Source organism: Clinocottus analis, unplaced genomic scaffold (assembly GCF_023055335.1).
Source record: "Clinocottus analis isolate CAN_PGR_092001 unplaced genomic scaffold, fCliAna1.0.p SCAF_16, whole genome shotgun sequence".
NCBI classification, from domain to species: Eukaryota; Metazoa; Chordata; class Actinopteri; order Perciformes; family Cottidae; genus Clinocottus; species Clinocottus analis.
This window is the reverse complement of record NW_027175887.1, coordinates 7501514-7527989: the sequence shown is the minus strand read 5'-3', so window position 1 is coordinate 7527989 and position 26476 is coordinate 7501514. Positions and strand designations below refer to the sequence as shown.

Sequence of the window (26476 nt, the reverse complement as noted above, 5' to 3'; positions counted from 1 at the left end):
AGTTTGGTTAACTGCCAACAATCATCCAGAAGAAACACAGTGTGTCAGTAGAAACAAACTTTCTTCTGCACGGTGTGACACTATATTATTGATCTGGGAAAATAAAAAAGCGTTTCGGACTTCCATTGTAACTTTGCATTGTGTCTTTAATCTAAAAAAAGATAAATAACAGGAATTTGTGCTTCAAGAAACATTATACAGAATTATAAATGCTTAAAAAGTCATTGCATTCACCTTGTGGTTGGAAAGCCTTGAGGCAACCTTTCTGTGCGTCCACTTCACATCGCTCAGTTGATGCAAAGCAAACTTCTGCAGTTTTTCCTATTACCTGTTTCCGTATTGCAGTCTAGAGAAGTCGAGAGCACGCCCTCTATTGTTGGCACTTTCAGATAAACACATCAGGTACATTATGAAACCGTGAGGAAGAGTCGAGCAGAACAGATGCACAGACACAGGCGGAACCAAGCAAAATGGTCATGATCAAAACAAACCTGTAAAAGCTACGTGTGAAGGTATACAAGAAACTATGAGGCTTTTTCTGTTCTGCTTAGCAGTGTGTGTATGATGGAAATGACATTTTTCTCCAACACTGCCTTGAATCCTTCAGGGTGACAGACGGCTACAGTATGCCTTTTGATATTTGTTTAGGCATACACTAAAACAACAAAAGTGTGTCTCTAACTTATAACACTCATAGTTCATAGAATGACATTTACTAGATGTATTGTTCTTAAGACCAACACATCTCTACTATTAGGAAAAAAAATCAATTTCAAATAAATGATTACATTTCTCTAAGCTAATTGTGCAATTCTTATACAAAGTGAACTCAGATAATTCTTCACTTGTGAAACATGTCACTAGTCCTTGACACTTCACCTCTCCTTAAAGAAACCCTGGTTTGGGATCCAGCGACTGCATGACACGTGTATATGTTGTTTGTCTTTACTGTCCACTTGTGTTCCACAATTTTCCCACTCAGCTGGACAGGAATAATCTCATCATCGCACAGGAGCTCGGGTGTGAAGGATCGCTGGAGCACAAAACTGTCTGTGCGTAAGAAACAGGAGGCACTCTGAACCCTCAGTGACGTGGAAGGCAAGGCGTCCCACGCCCGACAGCAGCATCTGAACAGGACTGAGGAGGTTTGAAGGGAGGAAGAGGGAATTCATAGAGTGGGGAGCGTATGGCTGTCCCGTCCAAAGGACCAGGCTTTTTGTGTCGTGTTGGTAATTGGTGTTTTAGCTGCCTGGCAAGACAGGATTAGAGACATGCCTCTGGATCTCCTGCATCTCTTTAGGGGTCTCCAGGTGCTCAGGGAGGGAGGGGAAGCGCTGGCTGACACAAAGCAGTCCAGGAAGCTGATGGGCCCTTGAAAATTGAGAAGCGGCGAGGTCCACAGAGGACAGATGTGGCGGCTCGGCGTCCGGCGACATGGACACCGTGTCATCGGAGGCCACAGTGAGATGGATCCCACTGGACAGGGAGTCCTTGGATTTGTGGTTAAAATCAGAGTCTGGACTCTGGAAAGAGAGAGAAGGATATGACGGTTTACCGGTTACATTTTCATGCAGTTCATTTTGTTTGTATGCCCTCTAGTGTTTTGGAAAAGAATGTGCATTATAACTGTATGTATGTAAACTGAACACAACACCTGCAGGAGTGAGGCCGTGCTGTCGATCTGTACAGGCTGGATTGGAGGGACAGTGTGGATTGTGGGTGCTCCAGTATTGTACAGGGCTGTGGGGTGAGGAGGGTGGGATACAGCGCTGTAGGCCGGAGGCACTGGAGCCATCTGCCTCTGGAGGAGCTGCAGGATCACATTGATGTCTGCTGTCATTCGAGTCTCCAGTCTTGGCAGGATAAAGAAAGACATCAGGGATTTATTTTCACAATCAGGAAACACCCAGCATAAATGTCTGTAATGTTTATGGTGAATGGAACACGTTATGATCTTTTTCTCAGTCCTCCTGTCTGCTTTTTCAAAAACGTCCACTAGGCTCCCCTCCTGATCTCTTTACTACAGCGTCTCGCTCTCCCTCAGGCAAATATGAGGACAGGCCGGTTTACAGGAAGCACATACATGGCTGACTTTACAGAGAATATTTCTCATATGTCTCAACTTCGATCCTTTTCTTATCTTTATTTGTCTTTCCCTTCCCCCTTTTCTCTTATACATATGCATCACACATTACCACCATGCTGGAAATTGATACGCAAACACAGCAGGAGCGAAAAGGGAGGCGCCTCCAAAAACACAAATATGACGTGAAAGCAAATATTGACAATTGCGACACCTGTCATACTTTCTCTTAACAGGGGGTATAGCTCAGTGGTAGAGCATTTGACTGCAGATCAAGAGGTCCCCGGTTCAAATCCGGATGCCCCCTCTTTTTCACTCTCAAATACATAAACAGGACACCACCTCACCGGTTCAACTGGGACTGCAGCATCTCCAGCCTGGACTCCAGCTCACTGGGCCGGTGCTCAGCACAGGCCGAAGGGTGGAAGCTGGCCCTGACTGACGACTGCCGTCTCTGGCTCTCAGAGAACTGGCTGGCTCTGCGGTCTGGCCAGTAGCCATACAGGCCTGACATGCTGATTTGGGCCGTGGCTGTGAGGAAGAAGTAGGATCCTGAGTTAATTTTTTCAAACACTATATTTTTGGTATAACTGGTATTATGAAGCCAGTCTGTTTACACTGTTGGAGTTATCAGTGAGAGCAGTGCAGAGCAGCAGCTGCTGACCAGTGGGGGAAACTCACATGCACTCACATCTACTAACATGCGCTAAAAGCACATGCTGTCTGCCCGGCTATGTCAACAAAGCAAGGTTGACACAGAGGTTCATTCTATGCCCAGGTAGACATTACTCCACTATCTCTTTACATTATAAATAATCATCTGCTGTTTCTCCTTTAACATTAAATAATATACTTGCGGCCACTTAAAAAACACATTTGACAAAAATGCACATATTGTCTTTTCCATACAAAACAATATACATTTTCATCAAATGACATTCACATGTCATCACTTTTTTTCATTTTCAAAAAGATATTTGATAATATGTTGAAAAAAAATCCCATTAAAAACATGATGTCCCTAACACAGGTAGAGAAACATGGTGGCATCTGATGTCATTCTCAAAGTAAAGAAAGATGTGTAGGAAAGGCCGGGAAAGTGCAAACTCTGAAGAGGACACAGATGGAATTGTGAATTAAAAAATCAACTTGGTTTCCCTCTAAAGTGTTTCAAGGCTCCATCGGGCCTATAAGAGTCTACCAGACATGACTAATGAAGGGCTTGTAGGTAGTCTTTACCTGAGTATGGTGGTCCTCCGAGGTCTACAGGCGGTCCCATCCCAGCCGAGGGTCCACTAAGAGGCAAGTGGTTGACCACTGCCGGGGGGTGGTCTCTGGTGTCACCTCTGGTGGGGTAAAGCTCCCCTTTGCTATGTCCCATGGGCTTCATCTCCTCATCACTAGACTGTGAACAGATGCTGGCACTGCTGCAGAGGTCCTCCCAATTGGATTCTGCCATCATGCCCTGGTGGTGGTTTGCCATTGGACACGACTGATCGGGGTAAGAGTCTTCACGGTCCATGCCGTCTGCTCAGACAGTGTCACAGGACAGCCAGTATAAGACAATATGGATATCAGTCAGAACAGAAAGTGTGTTCAGCCTTGTCCGTCACTCACCTGGTCGGTTTCGGCGACGCAGGGAGCTTCTCCGATGCTTTGTCCTGCGGTAGCCACATTCAGAGTCCCTGCCCGGGGTTGGCTGCTGTATTCTATCTGCCTGATACATATCAGCTTCAGTAATTCAAAACTACATACCGGATCTCATACATGAAGGGTCTATACAGTCATGGACTGTCTTACATCATTATGGATGATACATATAGTAATCCATATTGAAGCAGCCAGGAAAAAAATCGCCAAGAAAAAGAAAAATACACCAGCACATGAACAATATATACACAACAGATGTGTTATCAGAAGTCATGTTCTAAGTTGCTTAGGGTACAACATAAAACTGAGAAGAAATAGTGGAAGCAAATACAACCAAATGATGTCTTTTTCCTCACACCACATTAAGGCAGCCTGTGGAGTCTGTGACCAGTTGTGATGCTATCGAGCAATGTCTTTCTGACCATGCTGTGCACAGAGGTAGTTAAGTGCAATAAAATGTGGGACATATGCCAGTAAAAGAGGATTTTTTTTTGTAAACGGTTGCAAGCCGATAGATTTAAACGCATTTTTAAAAACGGTTTTACAAATGTTTCATGGGCCAGGGAATTCATTTTGGCATCGATCTTAGTGTGAAATGTTAAATGCAGTCACACCATGTGTGAGTATAACGTCAACTCCACAGTGTACCTGTTTAAGTTGTCTTAGGTCGTTAATTCATAAAATGATGGAACCGGTTAAAACATGTTTTCTTCGACCTTGAGGCAAAAACAAAAGCACAGATGATGCAAACGAACTGCGTTCACTGTAAGGATAGTGTTGCTACGTGTAACACCCTCTAGTGGCACTCACATCTCTCAGGTTGAAGGTGATCTCCAAGTTGTTCCAGAACATATCGGCAAAGTCGGGATACATGTCCAGCACTTCCAGCAGGTCGTCTCTCAGGATCTTGTGAAGGTCACAATAGGTCAGAGCCCTGACGTCCGCGCTGGATTTACCTGGCCTCCCATATAGACTGATGGATTCACCAAAGATGTCGTTCTTTCCTACGGAAATCACATCAAAACGAAAGAAGAGCATGGGAAAAGAGTAACAGTAAATCAATAGATGTTTGACGAAGTGAGAACGCCATTGCTAATAATAGTGGAAATAGTTAACTGACAACTTTTTGATGGATGGATCTGATCCAAAATGGATGAAAGACAAAGCATGAGAGTGACACTGATCCTCTGCAGCGCTGCTGCTCAACGCCAGTGAATGATCACAGCTGGAAAAGAAATGACCTATGCAGCCTAGTTTGCTGTGTGTGGGGCTATTGATGATCAATGCCACTGTGGAATGGAAGTGGAGCTGTGCCCAAACACCTCTGGCAACGCAACACACAGAGAACGCACACATGTGTGTGTGTGTGTGTGTGTGTGTGTGTGTGTGTGTGTGTGTGTGTGTGTGTGTGTGTGTGTGTGTATGTGTGTTGTGAGGTGTATAGCGCAGGGTGAGTTGTGAATCTGGCTTTGTCAGGATGAGAGAACAGGACGAGAAAGTGGACTAAATATAGACACACAAAAGTTGTAGTCATTTAACAAAACAAAAGCAACATGCTGTGGTTGCAGTGTCTGCGATGTAAATATGTTTTACTATTTCATGACTGTTTGTAATGGACATTGGTCAATACTATCAACATTGTATAGGTGAAATTATGTATTGATTATTTAAATGTGGTAGGAAAAAGGACACAGTCAGCAGAACTATGACTGTAGCCTGCAGCTCACCTAGTATGGCGACCACCACATCGTCCCTGAGGATCTCTATAGAGCCTCTGGAAATGAAGTAGACGGCGGTGAGAATGTCCCCACTGTGAACCAGGGTGTCACCCGGCGGAGCGTGGGTGGTCTTGAATCGCATTGCCAGAGCCCGCAGGCAGCCTTTGTTGGCACCTTTAAACGCTTTGCAGTTCTGGAGCAAGGTCCGGTTCAAATGAAGGCAGATGTCGGCCTGCAGACACTCAGGAAAACCCTTTAAAACCTGCAGGGCAACAGAGGGCATCGGGTGAAACTGCTGGAAATAATTATTCATTATTATCCATGATGTTGGCATTTGTTTTCCTCGATCTCTTTGTCCAGTATCTACAAAGCCATTTAATCTCAAATCTAAAATTAATCTGAACGGTATATAATAAGGAATCTGTGGGGTGAGGGAAGAGAGCAGATTGTGTCAGATTGATTCGGGCAGGGTGCACAGGGCAGTGGCTCCCAGTGATTATCTGTTCGCACATTGAATTGGCAGGCACTAATGCTGCGCTGTGACTGTATAATGCTCCGGTGTTGTGAGCTGGCGGAGCGGCAATATGACGCACATCATGTCTAAAATCACATCGGCTGAAGCTTGGTGAGTAAGAACAAAAAGGGGGCACCCAGATTTGAACTAGGGACCTCTTGATCTGCAGTCAAATGCTCTACCACTGAGCTATACCCCCTATTTTCAAACTGCTATATTATGTCTTAGTGTTTATATCTCGTAGCATGTATGAATGACAGAACATCATGAACTTTTATCATAGAAATTTGATTCTGGGTCATAGAGAGCTGCTGAGATGAAGTATTTTGAAGCCCAACCCTGAAGTTAGCATTAGCCTGATTCCTTCAACAAATGCAAAAGGGATATTTTTTTTTCTCCATTTCCTTCAAAATAAATGCTTTGTATCAAAACAACATATATTAATCTTCCACATGCTGTTCAGCAAGCTAATTTTCACAATCAAGCACGTTTTTGTATGGATCTTTGAAACGTGACTTAAATTGGGACTGTGATGACCAAATATTCACTTGTTAAATGTGATATGAAAATGGACAGGGGGCACCCAGATTTGAACTGAGGACCTCTTGATCTGCAGTCAAATGCTCTACCACTGAGCTATACCCCCTACAGAACGAGCTGAAATTAAGAGCCAGTTCCGATTTTAACGTTTCAGTATATCGCAACAACTCCATCTCTTAAACCGTCTCAGCATCTAATTTCAAGCAAAACATTTCTACCCAAACATAAGTCTTCTGCCTCTTGTGACCTAGATCCTGTTTGTCTGAATGTCTTAAATGACTTACAGCGTTCATGTCGATGCCGTTAGTGTAGGACCAGGCATGTTGGAAGTACTCCTCCAGTCTCTGGCGCAGGCCTCCCGGGATCTGGTGGAAACGGATGAACTCTTTGACCCGCAGCATCTGAGTGTGATACCGGGCCGTGCCTGAGTACAGTCTCTGAATGATTGCAGACACGTTACCAAAGATACTGGCGTACATCAGAGCTGCATGGGACAGATGACAGAGATACTGTATGTTGATTCAGGACAAGTGTTCATTGGAGGATTTGTACAGCCATGTTCATTTTGACAAAAACAGGTAACATGCAAAACAAATATCTGTATTTTAAATTAATCTTCTTTCGCAACATGCTGAGATTACTTTAGTAAAATGTATTAATTTGACTAAATACATCATTTACAATATTGAAGGATGACATTCAGGTCTTTATTCTTTTAAACACCATTCGTGTCAATGTTAAAGGTTAAAGGTCACCTTGCCCTTTAAACTTTTGTAAATGAGATTTACCCTTCAATAATCCATAACGAATATAATGACCCTCTCCAGTGGACAGTTTTACTGTCCCATTAGAATGTCAGATCTGGTTCACAATCTGTCCAACCATAACAACACAGGAGAACCAAACAATGACTGAAGTCTAGTGCCTGAAAACTATATAAAGACTAAACATTGCTCCAATCAGACCACACAAATAATATTCAGGATTTCAAACTTTGGTGATCATGGTTTTCACACTGATTCTGTCTCTCTTTTTGTGCACATGCTGAAACATATTCATATTAAAGTAAAACCGCTTTAGAAACATGATTGTTTCTCTTATTTCAGACTCACTCCCACTCTACTCACAGCCAATGAGCATAACACAGATGGAGAAGATCTTCTCTGGGTTGGTGTTGGGTGAGACGTTCCCAAAACCTACACTGGTCAGGCTGCTGAAGGTGAAGTACAGGGCTGTAACGTACTTGTCCTTGATGGAGGGGCCCGAGGCTGGGTCACTATCATTGTACTGTTTACCGATCTGTTCGGCCAGGTTGTCCAGCCAGCCAATCTTCAGGCCTCCGATGCGTGCAGAGCCTGTGCGCTCCACGTTGCCGATGGCGTACCAGATACAAGCCAGCCAATGAGCGATGAGGGCAAAGGTGCACATGAGGAGAAAAAGGACCGCGGCTCCATATTCTGAGTAGCGGTCCAACTTCCTGGCCACTCGAACCAACCGCAGCAGTCTGGCTGTTTTCAGTAATCCAATCAGAGTGGTTGTCTGAGGCTGGTGAAGAGAGTATACTTCATGTTACCGATATTAGCAAGCCAAACATGTGTCAAACATGCACAATTGATATAACGCACTAGGATGACCTGAAATATACCACATCCCAGTGCTAACATCTAATTGTTTTTGAACAGTCTCAAAAACAAGAAACAAAATCTTGCAAGTTCAATCTGGGAAGCTCTCATAATCAACTAAACCCAGGATCTGAACATCAGACCGGTCTGTGAACTATGCAGAGACGTGAAGAGAACGAATTGATTCACCCCATCTAAAAAATCTGAATATTGCAACAACTGGTGAGAGCAGGTGCAGTGTGCGCCATCTAACTGTAATGTCCTGGGTTTTATGGCATTGGACCCTTTGTTGCATGCATAGATTGAATATAAAAAGTGGACATAGTCACTGTGGCATCACGCATTGTCTTGTGGACTAGGATTTTCAAGCCTTCAGTTTGGCGTTTCGGCTGTTTTTGCAATTAGAGGTGACACGAGAGGGTGGAACTAAGCAAAAAGCTGAATAAGAGGTTGATGTAAGTGTTTCAATTAACTTTCATGAACTGGAAATACACTGTGAAAGGGTCTCAGAAAACTGAGACAAATCTCAGAAAATGAGAAAAATCTTAAACAAACCTGTCAATCACAAAAAGTATAACCTACTTTATCGTCTATTTTACTCTCAATGGAACTTTAATAAACATCATGCTGTATTGTAGAAGACTTGAAACTAGCAACTGAGACCAGAAACTCATGTTCACAATGTTTACTGAGGTAATGTATCAAGTGATAAGTTGATTTCCCATACAATACGTACAATCTGATTTATTTTGCAACCTGCTGCAGAAAGAATGCACATTTAAGGCACTTTAGTATTGATTTCATTTATCAGACCCAGAGACTGCTGCATGGTTTAATGTCATACACCTTTTTCTACACTGTCCTCAGTCAAATATCCCTCCCAAAAAAATAATAATAATAATGTTCTGTGACTGCATGACCTGTTTCTTCTTTCCAATCAATACAATAACCGTTTTTCAAGTTTTCATTTCAACAGGGGTTGACGTCTCAGTAAAGTCAAATAGACCTCTCTATTGTTCACCCGCACCATAAATGTTTCAGGGATGATTCAATAGATAGTCTTACCCACTTCGCTAGCTTCTGTTAGTATCTGTAAGTCAAAGGAGTACTTAGAGAGAATGTCTTTGGTCTCTCTGAAAAGCTGAAACATATTGACTGAGTGTTCTATCCTTATTATCTAAAAATGCAGTAATTTCACTGTGCCACAAAATTGAACTAACAAAAAACACAGGCAGAGGGAGAAGGGTATGACATGCAACGAAGATAAAACCACAACTGTTTTGTTTCAACTCAACAACTACAAATCCCAATCCTGACGCCAGCTGGATTTCAGCTCGGTCATGTTGTGGCACGAATAGACAGTTAACTGATAACAGGACTAATGGCTGCATTCTATTTAGTTGGCTCACACAAGAGTGATTGAGATGCTTGAATATATCCAATCACTAGTGTTATTTTCTGTTGAGAAAAAAATGTATTTATCTTTTTCAGACAACATTGGGCAAATTCAAACGCATGATGTTAAAGATGTCCTTTCTCACCTCCTCAGACCCGGTGCGGAATATGAGCAGATCGAAGGGGACGGCGGCCACGATGTCAATGAGGAACCAGCCCTTGAAGTAGTGCTGCGCGATGCGCCCCGGGTGGCTGACTACCTCGTCGTTGTGGTTGACATAGGTGGTCCTGAAGTTGATGAGGATGTCCACAATGAACATGACGTCCACCACCAGGTCCACCACGTTGAGCGGGTTGCAGGTGTAGCCGCAAGTTCTCCTCCGCTCTTCCTCCACCTCGTTGAGGAGGAAGGCGGCCGAGTACGGGGTGAAGATGGCGGTGTAGATGACCAGCAGCAGGATGACCCAGTCCCATACCGCTTTGAAGGGGCTGTAGTGAAGGATGGTCCATTTGTGGATGCGCGGGGCCTGGAGCTTGTACTCCGGCAGCACGTCAGCACCGAGAGACAACACCTAGAGAGAGACGGACGGGATGGTGAGGATGGGATTAATAATGGAGGTAGGACAGCGGATTCATGACTAGTGGGGTAAAGTGTGTATCGGGACGGAGCTGAAAACAAGTCACTTTATGAGGCATATACATTTCAGACAGGAATAAAAGGTTTGTACATTAGTTATACGTTATAAGCTATAACTTTGAATGGCTGTGCTTACTTAAAAAGGAGGTGTCATTTTTCAGATGAGGTTTAATATATTCATGCATTCACCCTCCACTTTAACTGTGTGGGTAAACAGTTGAGACTTGATGACAAAGTGCGACGAGACTGTTGTTTCCAATGGTTTCAAACTGTATGTTGTTTCTATTTTAATAATTCATCTCAGACACAAAACTGCCAACATTCACTAAAAAGGGACTTTTCTTTTTCTTATTTCTCAAATGTCAAATCACTTCACATTAAAGAATCACTGTAAAAAAAAAAAAAATGGCCAGAGTGGAATGTAGGAACAGTGCTGCTGAAAAAAGAAAGTAGGTCAACAGCTTGTAATGTTAATAATGTGTTAATGCAAACTCAACACTTGTTGCAGGTGCATGATACTATATAGCCTTTCAGAAAAATAGCTTAAGGCTGGATGAAGTAGTTTGGCTTCAATAAGAAATTAATCAACACAGATAACTAGACTACATGCACAACTTAAAGAGGAAAGCCTCATGAACAATGAGACACAGGCTTTCCGCAAAACACTCTAAAAGACATGAGCGGCGGCAAACCGAGAACACAGAATTAGTGGTTGTTCTCATCAAAGCAACATGTCTAGGACTTCACTTCACATGGGAAAAAATCAATTTTATGATCAACTCCAGAATATTCTCACCAAGTTGGGCAGGAGAACATCCCAAAGCCCTTTAATGCAACATGTCCGCTAGTTTCTCAACATGCAATACTTTGCAAGTCAAACACAAATCCCCAGTGATACCACCACACCCTGAGAGAGTTGTTCAATTGCATTAATAAGCAGACTAACACAAACGTAAACAGAGAATGAGTCGATAAAGCGACAAGTATTAAGACCCTACTGACCGGTACGACAGTTAGGGCCTCCATGTCCACGTTCTCATCCTGGTGTCGGCAACAGCAGCGTATGAGGAGGCTCCTCCCAACCCTTTGTAGCCCTACCTGCCTGCTCTGTGGAGACCATCTCCTCTCTTGCATCACTTTCTTGCAGAAAAACCACAGACTTCTAAAAAAAACACAAACTCATCTCAACCAGAGTCTCTGTGTCGCTCGATCCGCACTCCACATCGCCAACCACTGTTATTAAAGAGCCCACTGCAGCCTCACCTGCCACTGTTGCACCATGTGATCCCCATTTTATTGAGACCATGTGACCCCTTCTACCAGTGTGATGATCAATTGTGGACCAAAATAAGTGGCGGCATCGATTGGGAGCCATGCAGAGGAGTGATTGTAGTTCATTGTAAAAGGAAAGGGTATCGCTCTCCTCTAACAAATTGCAAATGTATGATGTCCCACTGCTGACAGACATACCTACAACAACCTAATAACCCATGTTAAAAATGGTCTTTGTGCATTGGTGTCTTTCCATCTCCTCATAAACCGTCCAGGATGTCTAGACATATCACAATGCAAATGAGGGCCTGAGAAAAGAAGCTGCACTCATATGTTGACGAGCGGCAGTGTCGAAAACTCAACTCACAGAGGAAAGTCTAAAGCAGTAACGTCTATTCTGATTCTAGTTCATCTTTCCACTTTCCCAGCTTAGATGACCACAGCGGTCAGACACAGTAAAAGTACATTTCCTCTTAAGGACAAAGCACTAAATTAAAGAAGTTACTGAATGTTCATGTCCATATTTGGTACATAAAAAAGGAGCGTGGATATGAAGTGAGATCTCCCTTCCGAAAACCCCAGGCTTGTATAGTTTTCCATTATAGCATGCAGTGGCATTAATGACAGAGACCTGATGACTTTGGCTCTTTCTTCACAAATCTGTTTGTTTTTATGACCAATAGCAGCGCACAGTGTTAGGAAACAAGGTTTGAGGTGTGAACTATCACAGGATTCACTGAACACAACAGCCTCTGGCACTTCTTTGTATGTCAGCAGCTGACCACAGCAGCTGAACAGATGTGAAAAGACAACACAGTAATGAGAATGTAAACACAGGCAAAAGTTCACTCATCCAAGAAATGTTAAGTTATTGATGTTGGGCACAGCTCTGATTCAGAATGACGACCATAGAACAACCGCCACCGCCAGTTTGCACGCAACAGCTCTGTGTCATTTCTCTGAATTTATAATTAACATATAAAGAGTTCACTGTTTATACTTTTGATCAGAAACGTTTATAGGCAGTTGAGGTAAGAAGTACAAAAGCAGCTTAACAAGTGAAGAGGATATATACCACAAGAGCTAGTGTGATAACACTAAATATTCACAGACTGTGGATTGTATGTAATCTGCTGAAAACAAGAAAATAGTACTTTTATTCGTACTTTTGAGTAAAGTCATTTAATTTTCTTCTTACAAAATTCCACCAATAAAGAACTTTAGTGTAGATCAAATTCAACGTTTCAGCCAATGTATCTTCCTCGTGCTGTCACATTTCACTCTAAACATGAACACAAAAGCAATTGCTGCACTTAAAACCCCTTCAGTAAACCTGAAACAGGTGCAACTCAAAAGCAAAATGTTATAAAAGCAAAATAAGCTAAATTTGTGACGCGTCACAAATAGACAGGCAGTAGTAGCATGTCATAGCAAGGCGACATGGCATCAGCTTCACATGGATACAGCTGATGTGGTTCACCTGTGGCGCTACAGAAGGTAAGCATGAAGATGAAGAGAGGGAGGAAGAGGAGGGAAGGGGACACCAAATAAACAGGGAAGTGGAGCTGAAAAAGAAATGGGGAGTTGGAGGAGGACACCAGGGAGCGTGAGAGACCCAGGAAGGCTGAGGTACTCACAGGCTGCAGGTTATGCTTGTAGCTCATGCTGAAGCGCACCACAAGGTAAACTGCAAGAGAAGAGACTGCAAGAGAAGAGAGGGAGGAAACCTCTATCCATCCATCTGTATCCCCCTCCCACCTGCTCTCTCCTCCCTCCCGGTCGCCCGGCCCTCTCCGCGGGATCCTCCTTCAAACAGGAACAAATGATCCACCGGCTCCTCAACTGGTGCTCAACAAGCAATAACTGGAAAAGCCAAAGTAGCTTTCATTTAGCTTTCTGCTGAATACATTTCACTGTTGATATCGGCAGCCGAATGTAGCTACTTCAGAAATATCTTAGTATTTACATTACAACCATGTCTACTTATTTGTGAAAAAAAAGTATTTTAACGTCGATATATATGACACGATGTGCTGATTCTGAACCCATGGGATGCTTTAAAAATCATGAAAAGACATTAAGAATAAATGTATTACATCAATAAATGTATTAAGTAAATCATGGCTATTATATTGCCGTACTGTTGTATGGCAATGGCTAATTAACTTAGAATAATGGGTTTGATCAATGAGTATGGAGAGATTGTGATACCTCCTTGTGTACCTGTTGAACACGTGCACAACATTTTAAAAATCATGGTGCCACGTTTTAAAAACAAATATTAAGTTATATTTAGTTTAAACTGCATCTCAACAGGCTCCTGTTGTGATCTCTCTCAAAGCCAGGGGGCGCCACACACAATAGTAACAGTGTGCTGGGGCTTTTCTACCAGTTACCAGTACACGCTACAGTCTAGTCAATCACACTGTGTGTTTCATGTTATGCAGACAAATCAATACGAACAAAGATCAATGACAACCTTCATTTCCCTTTTTGTAAGGCGCCAATCGAAATCCAATTATAAATGTTGTATAACAGCGTATAAGAATAAGTAAAGGCAAAATCTGCATATAGATTTAGTAGCATGTAAAAAAACATATTTATTCTTTAGACTAAATTGCCCTTGCTATGGTTATTGACTCACGCTACAGTTTGCTCTCACGTGACAGCAGCAGCGTGACCTAAAACCTGACCTTCAGGGTTTCACATTCATCTGTGACCCCACGACCACGACACCCCTGTTGAAACAGGACAAACGCTAGAAGACGGCTAGACGGGACTGCAGTTGTTGGTTTTGAGTGAGAGCATGCTTGCTGTCCTCCACTTCCATTAGCTCCAGAGGTCAAGGTCACTGGCATCAGCACCAAGCCACCGAGTGCCGCTCAATAAGCCTCACAGCCGTCACCCTTTTCACTTGCTTTCATTACATCTCACCAGAACCTTAATTCATCCAATATGTTTTGAATCAGCTACTGAAACACCTCAGCCCCCTGTTTTGACTAAAAGCAAGATTTAAAGACCACATTGTTGTGAAGATGAAGACGTCCCGTGTGCGGGTCCGTCAACAGGACACACACCAGAGACAGAGAGCTGTAGTAACTCTTCCTTCCAACAAAAACAAAAATCCTTCTGACACTCCACTCCATTGACACACTAACACAGAGGAACACTCTTCATCCAAACTTGAGCGTGACGTCAGCAGAGTCAAGATAACAACTTCAGTGTTCTGCCAGGCATTCAAGGAGGCCTTCTGTTCATCCTGTCACTTTCCAAGGCCGCAGAAGCCCCGTTGCTCCCAACGGTGTAGCCGGCTGTCGATACCACTCTTCCCCTGGTGTGAAGAAGTGAGATCTCACCACCACCAAGGCAACAGCAATTACATACAACATAGGGCAATAGGGTGCTGCACGAAAAACCATGCAAATGTGGCACTGATTAATGATCATTGAAATAGAAATAACTTGAATGTCTCCACAACACAGAGGTAATGGGACGCTTCAGAGAAGGTATACTGAGCTGAGTATAACCTGGACCCATTCTTTTTTGATTAAGTGCATGTTTTAAATTTGAAGGATCTAAATCAACAACATAATCAACTTAAAATCTGTTGGCAGTTTTTGGAGCAATACTGCAAGATAATAAACCAACTAAACAGATAAACTGAGCTGAAAGCGCTGCCTCTTTGGCTCAGACTGGTTGGAAAGAGAGTCAACTGACCGCAGTTTAACCGGATTAATGCGGTCAGGGGGCCCCAAAGAGCCCGACTGATGGCTCGCTCTTCCACCACACAGGCCAGTCCGTGAGACGTTTGGGTTGTGTGTGTTTGTGCAGATGTGGTAAATAAAAGCATCTACTTAAGTACAACTCAAACAACTTTCTCTCCAAATGTCTTAGGTAAATATTATTGACTGGAAAAGATAAGAAAGAAAATCCTTGATGTGTGCTTCACCGCAACAAGACAATGTCAAAACAGAAACTTGCCTCGTCTTCAAGTATTTTTCCATTGAGGTACTTCTTCTGCTGCTGTATAAGAGGTAACATTGGGCCAAAATGTGGGCAGACACACCTGTGGTGTGACGACAGGTGGTTGATGAGAGTGTTGTGCTGCTGGTGCTATAGATGTCACACCTCAGGAGAGATCACTCTCACACTATCACCCTGTGACTGCAGACGTCTTTCAGCATCTTCAGTGAGCCAGAAGCAACGACTGGATGTGACAATGCTGGGAGATCAACCACACGAATGGCCAAACAAGCTGAACTTGACACTATGACATCAGGAGTGATATGATCTAATGAATATAATATAATTTTCCAATGAGAGTGACAAGAATTTATGTTCAGGCAGAAGAAAAAGCTTGCAGACAAAGCTGTTGTGAATCTCTGTCATCACAACCTCTAAAAACGAGGCTTAACTTGACTTAATCCTACAATGCAAAAAAAAAGAGATCATTTCATCCAATAATTTCCCAGTAATTATCTCTTTTTTTCATTGAGGCGTTAAAGCACTCGTCTTACCTGAGTGACGTGAGTGACCTTCTCAGTGACATTCTGGGTTCGGTCTTTAATCTTGCTGGGTGCAATGATTTCAATCTCAGTGGGCGAAGGTGGTCTCAGCCGGTCCGAGCCGAAGGTGAGAGTGACCTGAGGGATCCGGCCGATGGTCCGATGTCTCATCAGGTCCGAGTCCGACGTAGAGTTCAGACCACTTGGCTTCAGATCTGCACCAGAGAGACGTGAGACATACATTTATTTGAATAATACGAGGCCTTATACGTGAAATTATACGTTAAATTCCCAATTATGTACTTCTAAATGAAGCGTCCAGGTTTAAAGGTCATTTGACCAAATGTTAAAAGAAATGAAACAGTTCAAATGTTTTGGAAACTAAATGTTTTTGTTCATACACTATTTCATGCCCTTAACAAGGGAATCAGGACAGACTGCAATTCCAGCAAGTCTTTAAAGACGGAGATGGACCTACAAATACGGTGAGATGAAAGAAAATGTGACGGACAGATTCAATGACCAAATATGATTGGAAAAATATAGTTTCCTCACAAAAGACTTTCCCTGAGAGAAGAAGACAATTTACGTGCAGCAGCGTTCAATTGTGCCACAAATTGACCACACACCCACTGAATCAGACAAACAATCACACACACAGTGTCAGAGCTATTGTGTGTCTCTGTTGGAACAATCATCCGGCGGCTCCACATGCTCAAAGCAATGCACTCCTTGTTATGGAAGATGGACAACTGGGAATGTTCCTGTGTTTACACCAATTTCATCTTTCATTTTGTATCAAAATGTTCAGTTTTGGAACAAATACTATCCCATGACCATGGTAAATACTCCTTTCTGATTGGCTGTTAACATCGTATACAGAATAACTTCTGGTCCCATTTGAAATAATAAATGCAAAAAAAGCCCCAAAATCTATTGATAGTATAAAATAATATAAGATGACATTCTTTCCCAGCTCAAGTTGCAAACATTTCGCTACTTGTTCATTTTGAACAGCATAGACACAAACACATTTTTTATGTTCTGCACGACTTGCAAGATTATGCAATATGACTCAATTTACGTAATTTCCTGTTGGTTGTGTTAATAGTAATTAAACAATTGTCTTTAAATAAAAGTATGTAATTATATCAAATAGTACACGTGGCATATGTAATATTACACTAAAAATAATATTTCACCTAAGGGCCTCGAAATAGCAATAATTCCCTATTATCAACTGTTAAGTTAGAATAATACATTTTGCTGTACTCCTGTCCGAAGTTTAATTGGAAAATAAACATACTTACGAATATGTTGAAATCATGTGCTTTAACGATATTATAGTTTTTCAGAGACTAATACCCGATAGTCTTCTACAACAATACCCCGAGTAATTCTGTATTTCAACTACAAGTGCCCACTGAAATGCTCGCAGCGTCCCAGACACCCACTGCAGTTGGTTTGGAGGTCCGCGGATCGACCGCTCCATTCGGCCCTCGCTCCATCAATGTCGTCCAGTGACGAGGCGCGTCGAAGGCTTCGGACGCTGTCCCGAGAAGCGCTCCGAGGTAGCGAACCTCTGGAGAAGGCGTCTCCGGGGTCCAGGCGGTCTGTCAGCAGGGAGCAACGCTTGGTGGAGGACCGGGCTGCAGACGATGGAGGAGCAAGGTCCTGTTCTATCAGGGCTTCAGTCTCAGACTGCATGCAGCTCTCCTCGGATGGGATGCGAAACTCTTTGAGGGGAACTTCCTCGCTGTTTGGCTAGCAAGGGCAGAGAGCAGGAAGTCTCATCTCAGATGTCCAAAACATGATAATTACATTTGTTACATTTCAACAGTTAAACAGAAATTGTGTTGTGTTTTGCAAATCAGGCCTGGATACTGTCAGGAAAAAAGTGATTCATCACAATATGAGAGAACTCTAAACAAAAGGAAGGAGAGACTCTGAGAAGAGAAAGATCAACTCAACAATGGTAGATTTTTTTCCCCCTCATTTTTTTTTACCGTTGGGGTCCTTTGGGACAAGCAATCAATCCCTGAATTTCAAACAATTCTCGCAGATATTTGAGGTATGTCTAACTGTATATGTCATATGGGAAAACGTGTTGTAAACGTACTACAGCAGATTGCATGACACACACGCAAGCATGCCACATTGTATCATCTCCTGTGAGTGTTATGAATGTACCTGCAGGTATTCCACGACCACGCCTTCAAACTGATCTTTGGAAAGTGAGGGTTGTCTCATGGATCGCAGCACCGGGAGCCTCATCTTTAACCTGCGATTCTGACCTGAGGGGGAAAGTCTGTATTCAGCTCAGCTGTTAAGAAAACTTCAATTGTATCTCCTGAAAATCATGTTCACATGCAATCATTTTGTAAAATCCAATTACCAGTAATTCAGTTGCAAAAATATGTTTTTTTGAAAATGAATAGCAGGCAAGTTATAAGACAAAAGTTAAATGGTTTACAGTATATCAATCCTTGGGTAACTCTATTCCGGAGGCCTGACTTCTTGAGAGAAGGATCAATCAGCTCCTGGAAGTTGAGGATGAACATGATCACAAGACCTTCTTCGTTTTTCACAGGGACAACGTCCACCAGGCATGGCCGACAGGTTCCTATTGACACAGAAAGAGAGACGCTTCAATAGGAAAGCAGGGGGCACTCGGATTTGAACCGGGGACCTCTTGATCTGCAGTCAAATGCTCTACCACTGAGCTATACCCCCATTTACAGAGATCCATGAATACTATCTGATTTGGCTCACGAGGCTCAAAATGCCTGATTGAACAACACTTCCATTAGGTTTAATTTCACTACAATCAGTGGGGTCTAAAAATACTCGGAGTGTGTGCGCGTGTGTGTGGGGGGGACGAGGGGAGGGAGGGGGGGGTATCCCATAAATGCACAGACACACGCATAGTTCCTGCATTCAGTACCATTCACACATCCAATCAGAAAAGAGGGCAGCCCAATCACATTGTATCCACTTGTTTGCAATTCTCTCTGCCTGTTCAGTCTGGAAGCACAGTAGGAAGCAGGAGACAAAAGAAATGGATGCTCAGTGGATTTGAGCTGGCATGCTGATTACATTTCCATGACAACAGTGCTCGAGACTGAACGCCCCATGCCCAAATGTCCAAAGTAGCAAAATACATCTGTGTGTGTGTGTGTGCGTGTGTGGGTGTACATGTCCGTGTGTGTACGTAAGGAGACAGTGAATGGGTTGATGACGGTAATCTGCTGGTGTGTTTGCGTGCCTCTATCCTTGTGTTCCTGTCACTCTGTGTGAGCTACAGATAAAACGGTGAGGGAGGAATTGAACGAACAGTCTAGTCAGTCTGCAACGGGTGGCATTAAGGATAAGACGAGAGGAAAAGGAGCTTTGAGAGGAGGGAGCGTTCAGTTAAAATGCCACCGTTGCCAAGTTTAAACGCATGTCTCGCTCTGTTATTTCTTTGTTCGTTTACTCTGCTCCCTCCTTACAGTCCTAATATCACCATCTCTACGTCTACACTTTTTGTTCCTTCATGCTACCCCAACTGTGATAAATATATTTCTGTTTTGCAATTAAGTTTTGCACAACATTATAGATTGGGAATGTGATGGAAAGCACAAATAAGTTTGTTTAGGATGGAGTCGGTGGGATAGGCGGGATTAAGAGTGTAACAACAAACCAATATGGCACAACAGGTGAGTTTAAACAAATAAATTTAAATTAGATTTAAATGATTCAAGTTGGTGTGTGTGAACATGCCTGTCTGGTTTTGCTGAGGAGGACACTCAGTAATGACTGATTTCTGAGACTATGGAGAGTCTGAACAGTCTGAAAGAATAAGATGGCAGGTCCCCTAGAATGGTCGTTTAACAGGCTCGTGCGAGAACATGAGGATGATTATTCTGAATAACTGTCTTTATAACAATCAAGCTGTCCAACAGGCCAGGTATCTGAGGTTGCAAACACTCACCTTCCTTATCGTAGTAGAGGATCTCCACCTTGAGCTCCTCTGAGCCCAGCAGGGCCTCAGCTAGTTGGGCCAGGGCGCTCTTCATGGTGCCGGGCCCCACCAAGAACTGGCAGGTGCAGGGCTGCTGCATGATCTCCGCCCTGGCGAAACCAAACATCTGGCAGAAGCCTTCGTTGCAGTAGATGATGCCACAGTTCTTCGTCTGGGCATTGGCAATCAGAAACTTGCGATCTGAAGGTCGGAGGAAATGTCGGAATCAGAAACAGAAATTGTTTATGGCCAACTACGTTACACAAACAATGCGGATATTATGATTAGTTTATAACAGTAAAACACAGTGCAATAGTATGACACAATTTAAAAATAGAAAATGTGAAGATGTATGATACAATATGGTGAACAAACAAAGAAATAAGAGGACATAACAACGTATATATTCAGTGTTATATATGAAGCAATAAATCTATCTGAAAATATAGTGGCTGTGGGTTTAAGTTAGAAACTAAGTAAGTAATATGTATAACAAATATTTATTTATGAACAATATAGGCCCCTACAATTATACTCAATATATTCTTGAGTATTCAATGTAGTTTACACATGATAGAAGGCGCTTTATTAAAAAGCATTCACCACAATATAATGAGAAAGTCTGCTGTATGCTACACTGCCCTACATTTTGCTTTGTTAGCGAGCAGTCTTTTAGCAGGACAAGTTTAGCTAACGTTAGCTGCTGCTTCATTTTTATAAATACTGATTTACGGACATCTTTGGATTGTCAAAGATATTTGTTTCAGTTACAGGAGACAACAGGAGTAAAGATTAAGGGAACGACAGCAGCTAGCTTTCATCTAAGCTAACGGTGAGGGAGCTACATTCTGATGCCCTTCTACGGCAAAGTAACGTTTCATATGGTAAAACAAACGATACAATTCAACATTGTATTAAATTCTACCGAATATGCACGAACTGTTTGTTTTATTAAAGTTATTCGAAAAAATAAATTCTAATGTTTACAATAAAAGTTTCACTTAACGTGGTGTTTTAACTCCCCTGCATGGCCTCCACCCGACAATGAACTCAAGTGGAGCAACGGAGTCCACCTCTCCATGGTGCTAATGGTATTACTCTCACAATCTCTCACTGAGAGACTGAGGAGAAGCAGGTGGGCTCTTAATACAAGAGCTTCAGCAGCTTGTCACACCTGCTGTCACCTACTTCATGGGAATACAGGGTGTTAGCGTACATCAGCCTGAAAGATTTAACGTGACATTTCTTTTTTAAATAAAGTTAAATATTCCAGCTGTTTGTCATAATCATGTGCTCATATAATTATGCTGCGGTATGAGAGTATTGCCTTTCTATTGTGATGGATTATTGTTTTATGTTCTCTTCAATATTGATACTGATAGTGGTGGAGGAAGAATTCCTTTACTCAAAATACTCACATCGCACCGGAGAATAAATAAATGTAATTATTATTCGAAAAATACTCTCTGTATGTCCATGACTGTATTATGAGATTATTATTACTCATGCATTAATTAATGTAAAAGCACAGAGTAAAGAAAGACACTACTGTGAGTGTTGTGGTAGCTTGAAGTAAAGCCTCATTATTATATATGGTTTTATGTACTGTTGTCATAGTTTCATTTATCAAAAGACACAATAATTGATAAACTCGTATGCTTTGTATAGAAAAATCTTATTTTTTAAAGTAGCAATAGATTCATTGGAGTAAAAAGTAGAAAGTGGTAAAGTACAAGTGAGCATACTTTGAGGTCGTGTTTCCACATATATGGAATTTATTTTAGAAGCCCACACAAATATATCTGCCCATGACCCCACAGGCAAGATAATGATTATTGCGTTCACTAATCATGATTTTAAAATACAAGGCATTGTTAAAGAGTCGAGCAGCTTGTCATGTTTCAGATGTTCTGGAGTTGTTAGAAGTTCCACCAAAGAAATATTTCCCCTCTGAACTTCTTTAATATTTTCAAATGTGTGGCCCAAACAGATAAAACTCTCCACAGAATTTGTCTGTCACGTACATTACGCTCATAATACTTCTTTTAGTTGAGTATAATGCAGGACTTTTACTTGTCATGGAGTATTTTTACTTTGTTGTATTGATACCTGTATATTCAGTCCACCACTGACAACTGGACCACAGTATCGTTTTTTTGTTGCGATTTCAAACCTTTGAGTATTACTCTGCACTCAGAAAAATCCTTAATAGTAGCCTAATTCCACGCTCGTACCATTCAGTTCCTGTTATTGATGGTTGTAATGTACGTAGCATCGTCAACCATAAAATGAATTTTGTTTGAAGGCCGCTAATGGAGGAGTGCAATGAGCTGAATGAAACGGACGTATCCTCTGGCCCTTTTATGATCCTGTGGTGGAACTGGGTTACACAGCTCTTCGCTGTCTGCTGCCCAAACAGATGAGTGCCCCCCCCCCCACACTCTCCCCTCAGCCCCTCTCTTTAGAGTAAAAAGCTCCTCTGGCTGGAAGCACATCCTCTCCAAAGTCATTATCCTGGGCTCAAAGCAGAAGCCCTGATCGTCACACCGTTGCTTAGCAGCAACTACCTGGTCAGGCACGTGCATGTGGCTGCGTGTGCACGTTACACATTTAGCGACATACAGTAGAGGCATTGCATAAAAGCGTTTTTTTAAAGGTGCTTCGGAGATTTAAGTGTTATTGCCCCCAGATTGAATCAGACAACAACTGATCGAGAGCAAGAAACTATTTCTCATGTTTGGTCATATTTGATCAGGATGTCCGGGCGAGCGGTCCAGAGAGTTAGGCCCACAAGTAAGGGAACACAGACTTCATAACTAGACTGAAAATACATTATATTAACTAAGATGTAACTTGCTGATATGCGTGACGTACAAAAGCTTTAAGTAAAATGGAGACAAAAGATAAATGAATACATAACCCATTTTTTTTCTTTAGAAATGTGCAAGCGCTGGTTTTTACTTTGGAGCCAGTGGAACCTGTGAGCTAATGGAAAAATAATATTAGACTATTATTATAATATCAGGTGAGCAAATATCACTGACAATAAGATAAAGATGTGTGCCACCAGTTTAGACTGTACACGAGAGTCTAAATGAACATAAGTGTAAGAAACAAAGGATCGGCTGTGGCCCTTGTGACAGACAACATGGTGTGGCTAACAAAAGAGGTGAGAAATAAACACACAAAGAAATGCTGTGGCCCCAAACTAACAAGGTTTGACCCACAATGTTTATCTCTGTAATCAAAAGGTTGTTACATGTTCCATTCACAATAATCGTGACAGAAATATGGTGTGAAGGCACACAACTCCTGCTGATGATAACCGTTTTCTGTCAGAAATCATGTGTTTCCTTCAGGGACTGAAGACATTATTAGTTCACAATACAGGAATGGAGGGCAACTTTCTTTGCACTTATAATCGACATCTGGAGGGTCAACTGTGTGTCCACACTTTGACAGCCTCTCATGGAGGATAACTTAATCTAATTTAAATGTGCACTTACTTTGCTCGTCGAATTTCCTGATGATAGTGTCCAGGTAGGTGTTCTGGAGCGCCACGTGACCGCGTCTCACAGGCATTTTGGTGCTGAGAGAAAAGACTTCTCCGACACATGAACCTTACTAGTTAAAAAAAAAAAATTAAGAAGAAGAAAAAGATATAATTTGCATTGCCACCTATGAAGAAACAAAATCAGCTTCCACTTGGAGGAGGCACGCGCAGGGTTTGATGTCTCGCAGGCTGCTGATGGTGGCGCGAGCTGAGCGCAGGAGGATGGAGAAAGGGTATGGTTGCCAGGGTGATGGCATATGCAGGATGTTGCACGCTGATATTGAGGAGAGAGAAAAGTAGACTAGGATACTTCAAAAGCCATATGCAACATCTCTAAACCTTGAAAAAGACAAACAACCCGGTGCCTCACTTTTTGGTTTCCTCAAGGCAAAGAAGAGTCCCTGCTTTGGGAGAATAAGTTGTGTTCAGAAGCTGCAGGACATCTCGGTTTTGTTATTTTGATCATCGCAGCATTCTCTCTCAAGTTTAGACCCCGCGCGATAAGACGAGGCTCCAATGAGCCAGTTTCTCTGGATCCACTCCCCTTCCACCTCCCCCCGGCTCGACAGGAGCGGCGGAAAGCGGCGACGAGTCTCTCTCGGTTCACCAGGTCAAAAACGGAAGTGCATATTGATTGGCTTTCAGAATAAAGGCAATGTTTTTCTTTCTCTGATTAGTTTTATAATATGTCAGCCGCGGCATGCCTTCCCCAACTTGGGAAATACATTATTTGTTATCATCTCCCAAATCCCAAAACGTTGTAATTCAGTGTAGTGCCCTCAAATCATTGCCCATGGTATTTGTTTTTTCCTTTCATAATATCTATATTAGTTTATTATTTATAACGCCTAATATCATGAAAATCCAATGCCATTTTGGTCACATGTAGGCTATATATATCGTCTGATTGTTGTTATAATGCCCTCAAATGCTGCAACGTCTACTTGAAGCATAATATGACATTTTAGAATATATAGTGGAAGGCTATCGTGAATTAAGAGGGTGTAAAAGGGGGGAAATACTTACTGGATATGTTGGGATTTGGGGAAATTGCATGACTTTTTCTACGTTATATTTTGAAATCCACTTCCTGAGGGAGGTATTTATTCTATTGTGGATGACTTGATGGTGGTCAGACACTGACAGAGTGCAGACCGCCATCAGTCCACTCTGCTTGACTCCACATCACAAGTCTCTGAGCTCAAAATAGCAGCATCATCTCTCTCTCTCTCTCTCTCTCTCTCTCTCTCTCTCTCTCTCTCTCTCTCTCTCTCTCTCTCTCTCAGCGCTGCTATCACACTTCTGGAGTTTTATATCAATCTATATTCACGATAAGCTAGTCTCGTGTGTGTGTGTGTGTGTGTGTGTGTGTGTGTGTGTGTGTGTGTCCTTTTTGAATATTTCAGAAAATAAGCATTTGTGTCTGTTGAAGCGGCCTCTTTCTCTGTTCTTTAGACTGACTTTCTGCCTTACAAATGTGATTAATCCCCAGAACTTTGGTTGTGTGTCTTTAAAAGACGACAATCATCTCCCTGAACCCGACGAGGAGACATTTAGTTGGCACAAGCTGAGTATTCAGAGACACAGCAGACGTCCAGGCCAGGGTTTCAATTGGACACCTAGTTAAAGGTCACATGATGAGGCTGAAAGGGGCTTCTTGACACACACACACACACACACACACACACACACACTGCACATTGTTAGTTTTGTTTGGGAATAGATGCCACAATAGAGTGGAGAGACGCTCGGCTGAGTGATGTTTTCTGCAGGTCGGTGAACTGTACTTCCTCTTTCTATGTCTCCACTGGCAACACTGACACAGCATCTGAATTGAGCCTGTATTATATATTTCGGTGGATATCTGAGAGTTACAGAGTCTGTAAGTGACCTATTGCTTTCAATCATTAAAACAGAGGTAATTGGGAGACCAGTCATGATCCTCTCAAGTGGCACTTTGATGTTTTAGGTCGTATGATGGTGAGCTAATACATCTGAGAAGGTCTCGCTCCACTTCGTCCAATGAAAAGCAGTCACTGTGAGCACGTGTTTGGTGATACAGCGGTGCAGTCCGTAAAGGGTGTTTGGAGACCAGAGGGGGCTTCATGAACCCGGCAGACAGGCGGAGGTGGTTGCTCTGTGTTTTGTCTCAATGGCCTTGATAAAATGAGGGCTAAAATTAACCAAGAAGCACAAATGCCTTCCTTTGACCTCTCAGTGTGAGAGACAAGTAAGACAGGAATGTGCACTACACAGGGCAGCGAAAGACAAAGAGCGATGAATAATAAGAGTTGGCCGCAACACTGAACGATGAGCGTCAGTCTGAAGGATGAGTAGAATCCCACTTATTATCCGTTAAAGTCCATTAACATTGAGGTGACATCTTAAGATAGCTTGTTTCATCAAAGTAGCATGCTTTCCTAAACCCAAATATATTTAGATAACTTTTACATCATATAAAACAAGCAGCATGTCCAAAAAAAAAGCTTAATTCAAAATTAAGCTGTCAAAAGAGCTGCAGATTAATTATCTATCAATCAATAAATTGACTTGTGGTTTCATATTTAGTGTGTATAAACGGTTCAAATCTCCATCTGTTCAGCCTTGGCAGTGTTCTCCGTATGTTGAAATTATTTGATGGAACGAAATGTTAAAATCCCAATTAAGGCTATTTGTGTCATACCTGCTCACCTCCTGGAAGTCCATGCTTGTGTAATTTAAAGGTGTAACGAGACTTGGCGACCGTGTGATTTAATGTTTTCCATAGCTGACATGACAGCTGTTGTCACCTCGCACCCACTGTGGGAAGATAATGAGCTTAAAGATGTCCATCTTCGCCCCTTCCCAGCAGCTCTGGATGGGAAAGTGTTTCAGAGCCAAACTGCCTGAGAGTTTTATCTGCCTGGAATGCCTTCTGCTCAGGGTTGACTTCTGTGCAGACCTGAGTCCACCATTCCTCTGATAAGAGCTGGACAAAGCAAAGA

The 26476-nt window shown here is 42.4% G+C and overlaps 1 protein-coding gene and 4 non-coding genes across 5 annotated transcripts; 1 reads left to right on the top strand and 4 right to left on the bottom strand.

Moving 5' to 3' along the window:
- Positions 1–125: 125 nt before the first annotated feature.
- On the bottom strand, positions 126–23547 carry kcnh6a (potassium voltage-gated channel, subfamily H (eag-related), member 6a). The gene is made up of 16 exons (XM_068578067.1): positions 23446–23547; positions 19910–20140; positions 18410–18559; positions 18127–18230; positions 17391–17700; positions 15949–16151; positions 9669–10094; positions 7633–8050; positions 6790–6989; positions 5461–5713; positions 4544–4737; positions 3701–3800; positions 3323–3610; positions 2431–2614; positions 1655–1853; positions 126–1523 (listed from the first exon to the last, which is right to left on the bottom strand). Exons 1-16 carry the CDS (start codon positions 23519–23521, stop codon positions 1242–1244), a joined length of 3618 nt encoding a protein of 1205 aa, XP_068434168.1. The 5' UTR covers positions 23522–23547; the 3' UTR covers positions 126–1241.
- Positions 2319–2390, top strand: trnac-gca (transfer RNA cysteine (anticodon GCA)). Its single transcript has one exon. It is a non-coding gene; the product is annotated as a tRNA-Cys (tRNA).
- trnac-gca (transfer RNA cysteine (anticodon GCA)) lies at positions 6093–6164 on the bottom strand. The gene has a single exon. It is a non-coding gene; the product is annotated as a tRNA-Cys (tRNA).
- On the bottom strand, positions 6540–6611 carry trnac-gca (transfer RNA cysteine (anticodon GCA)). Its single transcript has one exon. It is a non-coding gene; the product is annotated as a tRNA-Cys (tRNA).
- On the bottom strand, positions 18598–18669 carry trnac-gca (transfer RNA cysteine (anticodon GCA)). The gene has a single exon. It is a non-coding gene; the product is annotated as a tRNA-Cys (tRNA).
- Positions 23548–26476: the final 2929 nt, after the last annotated feature.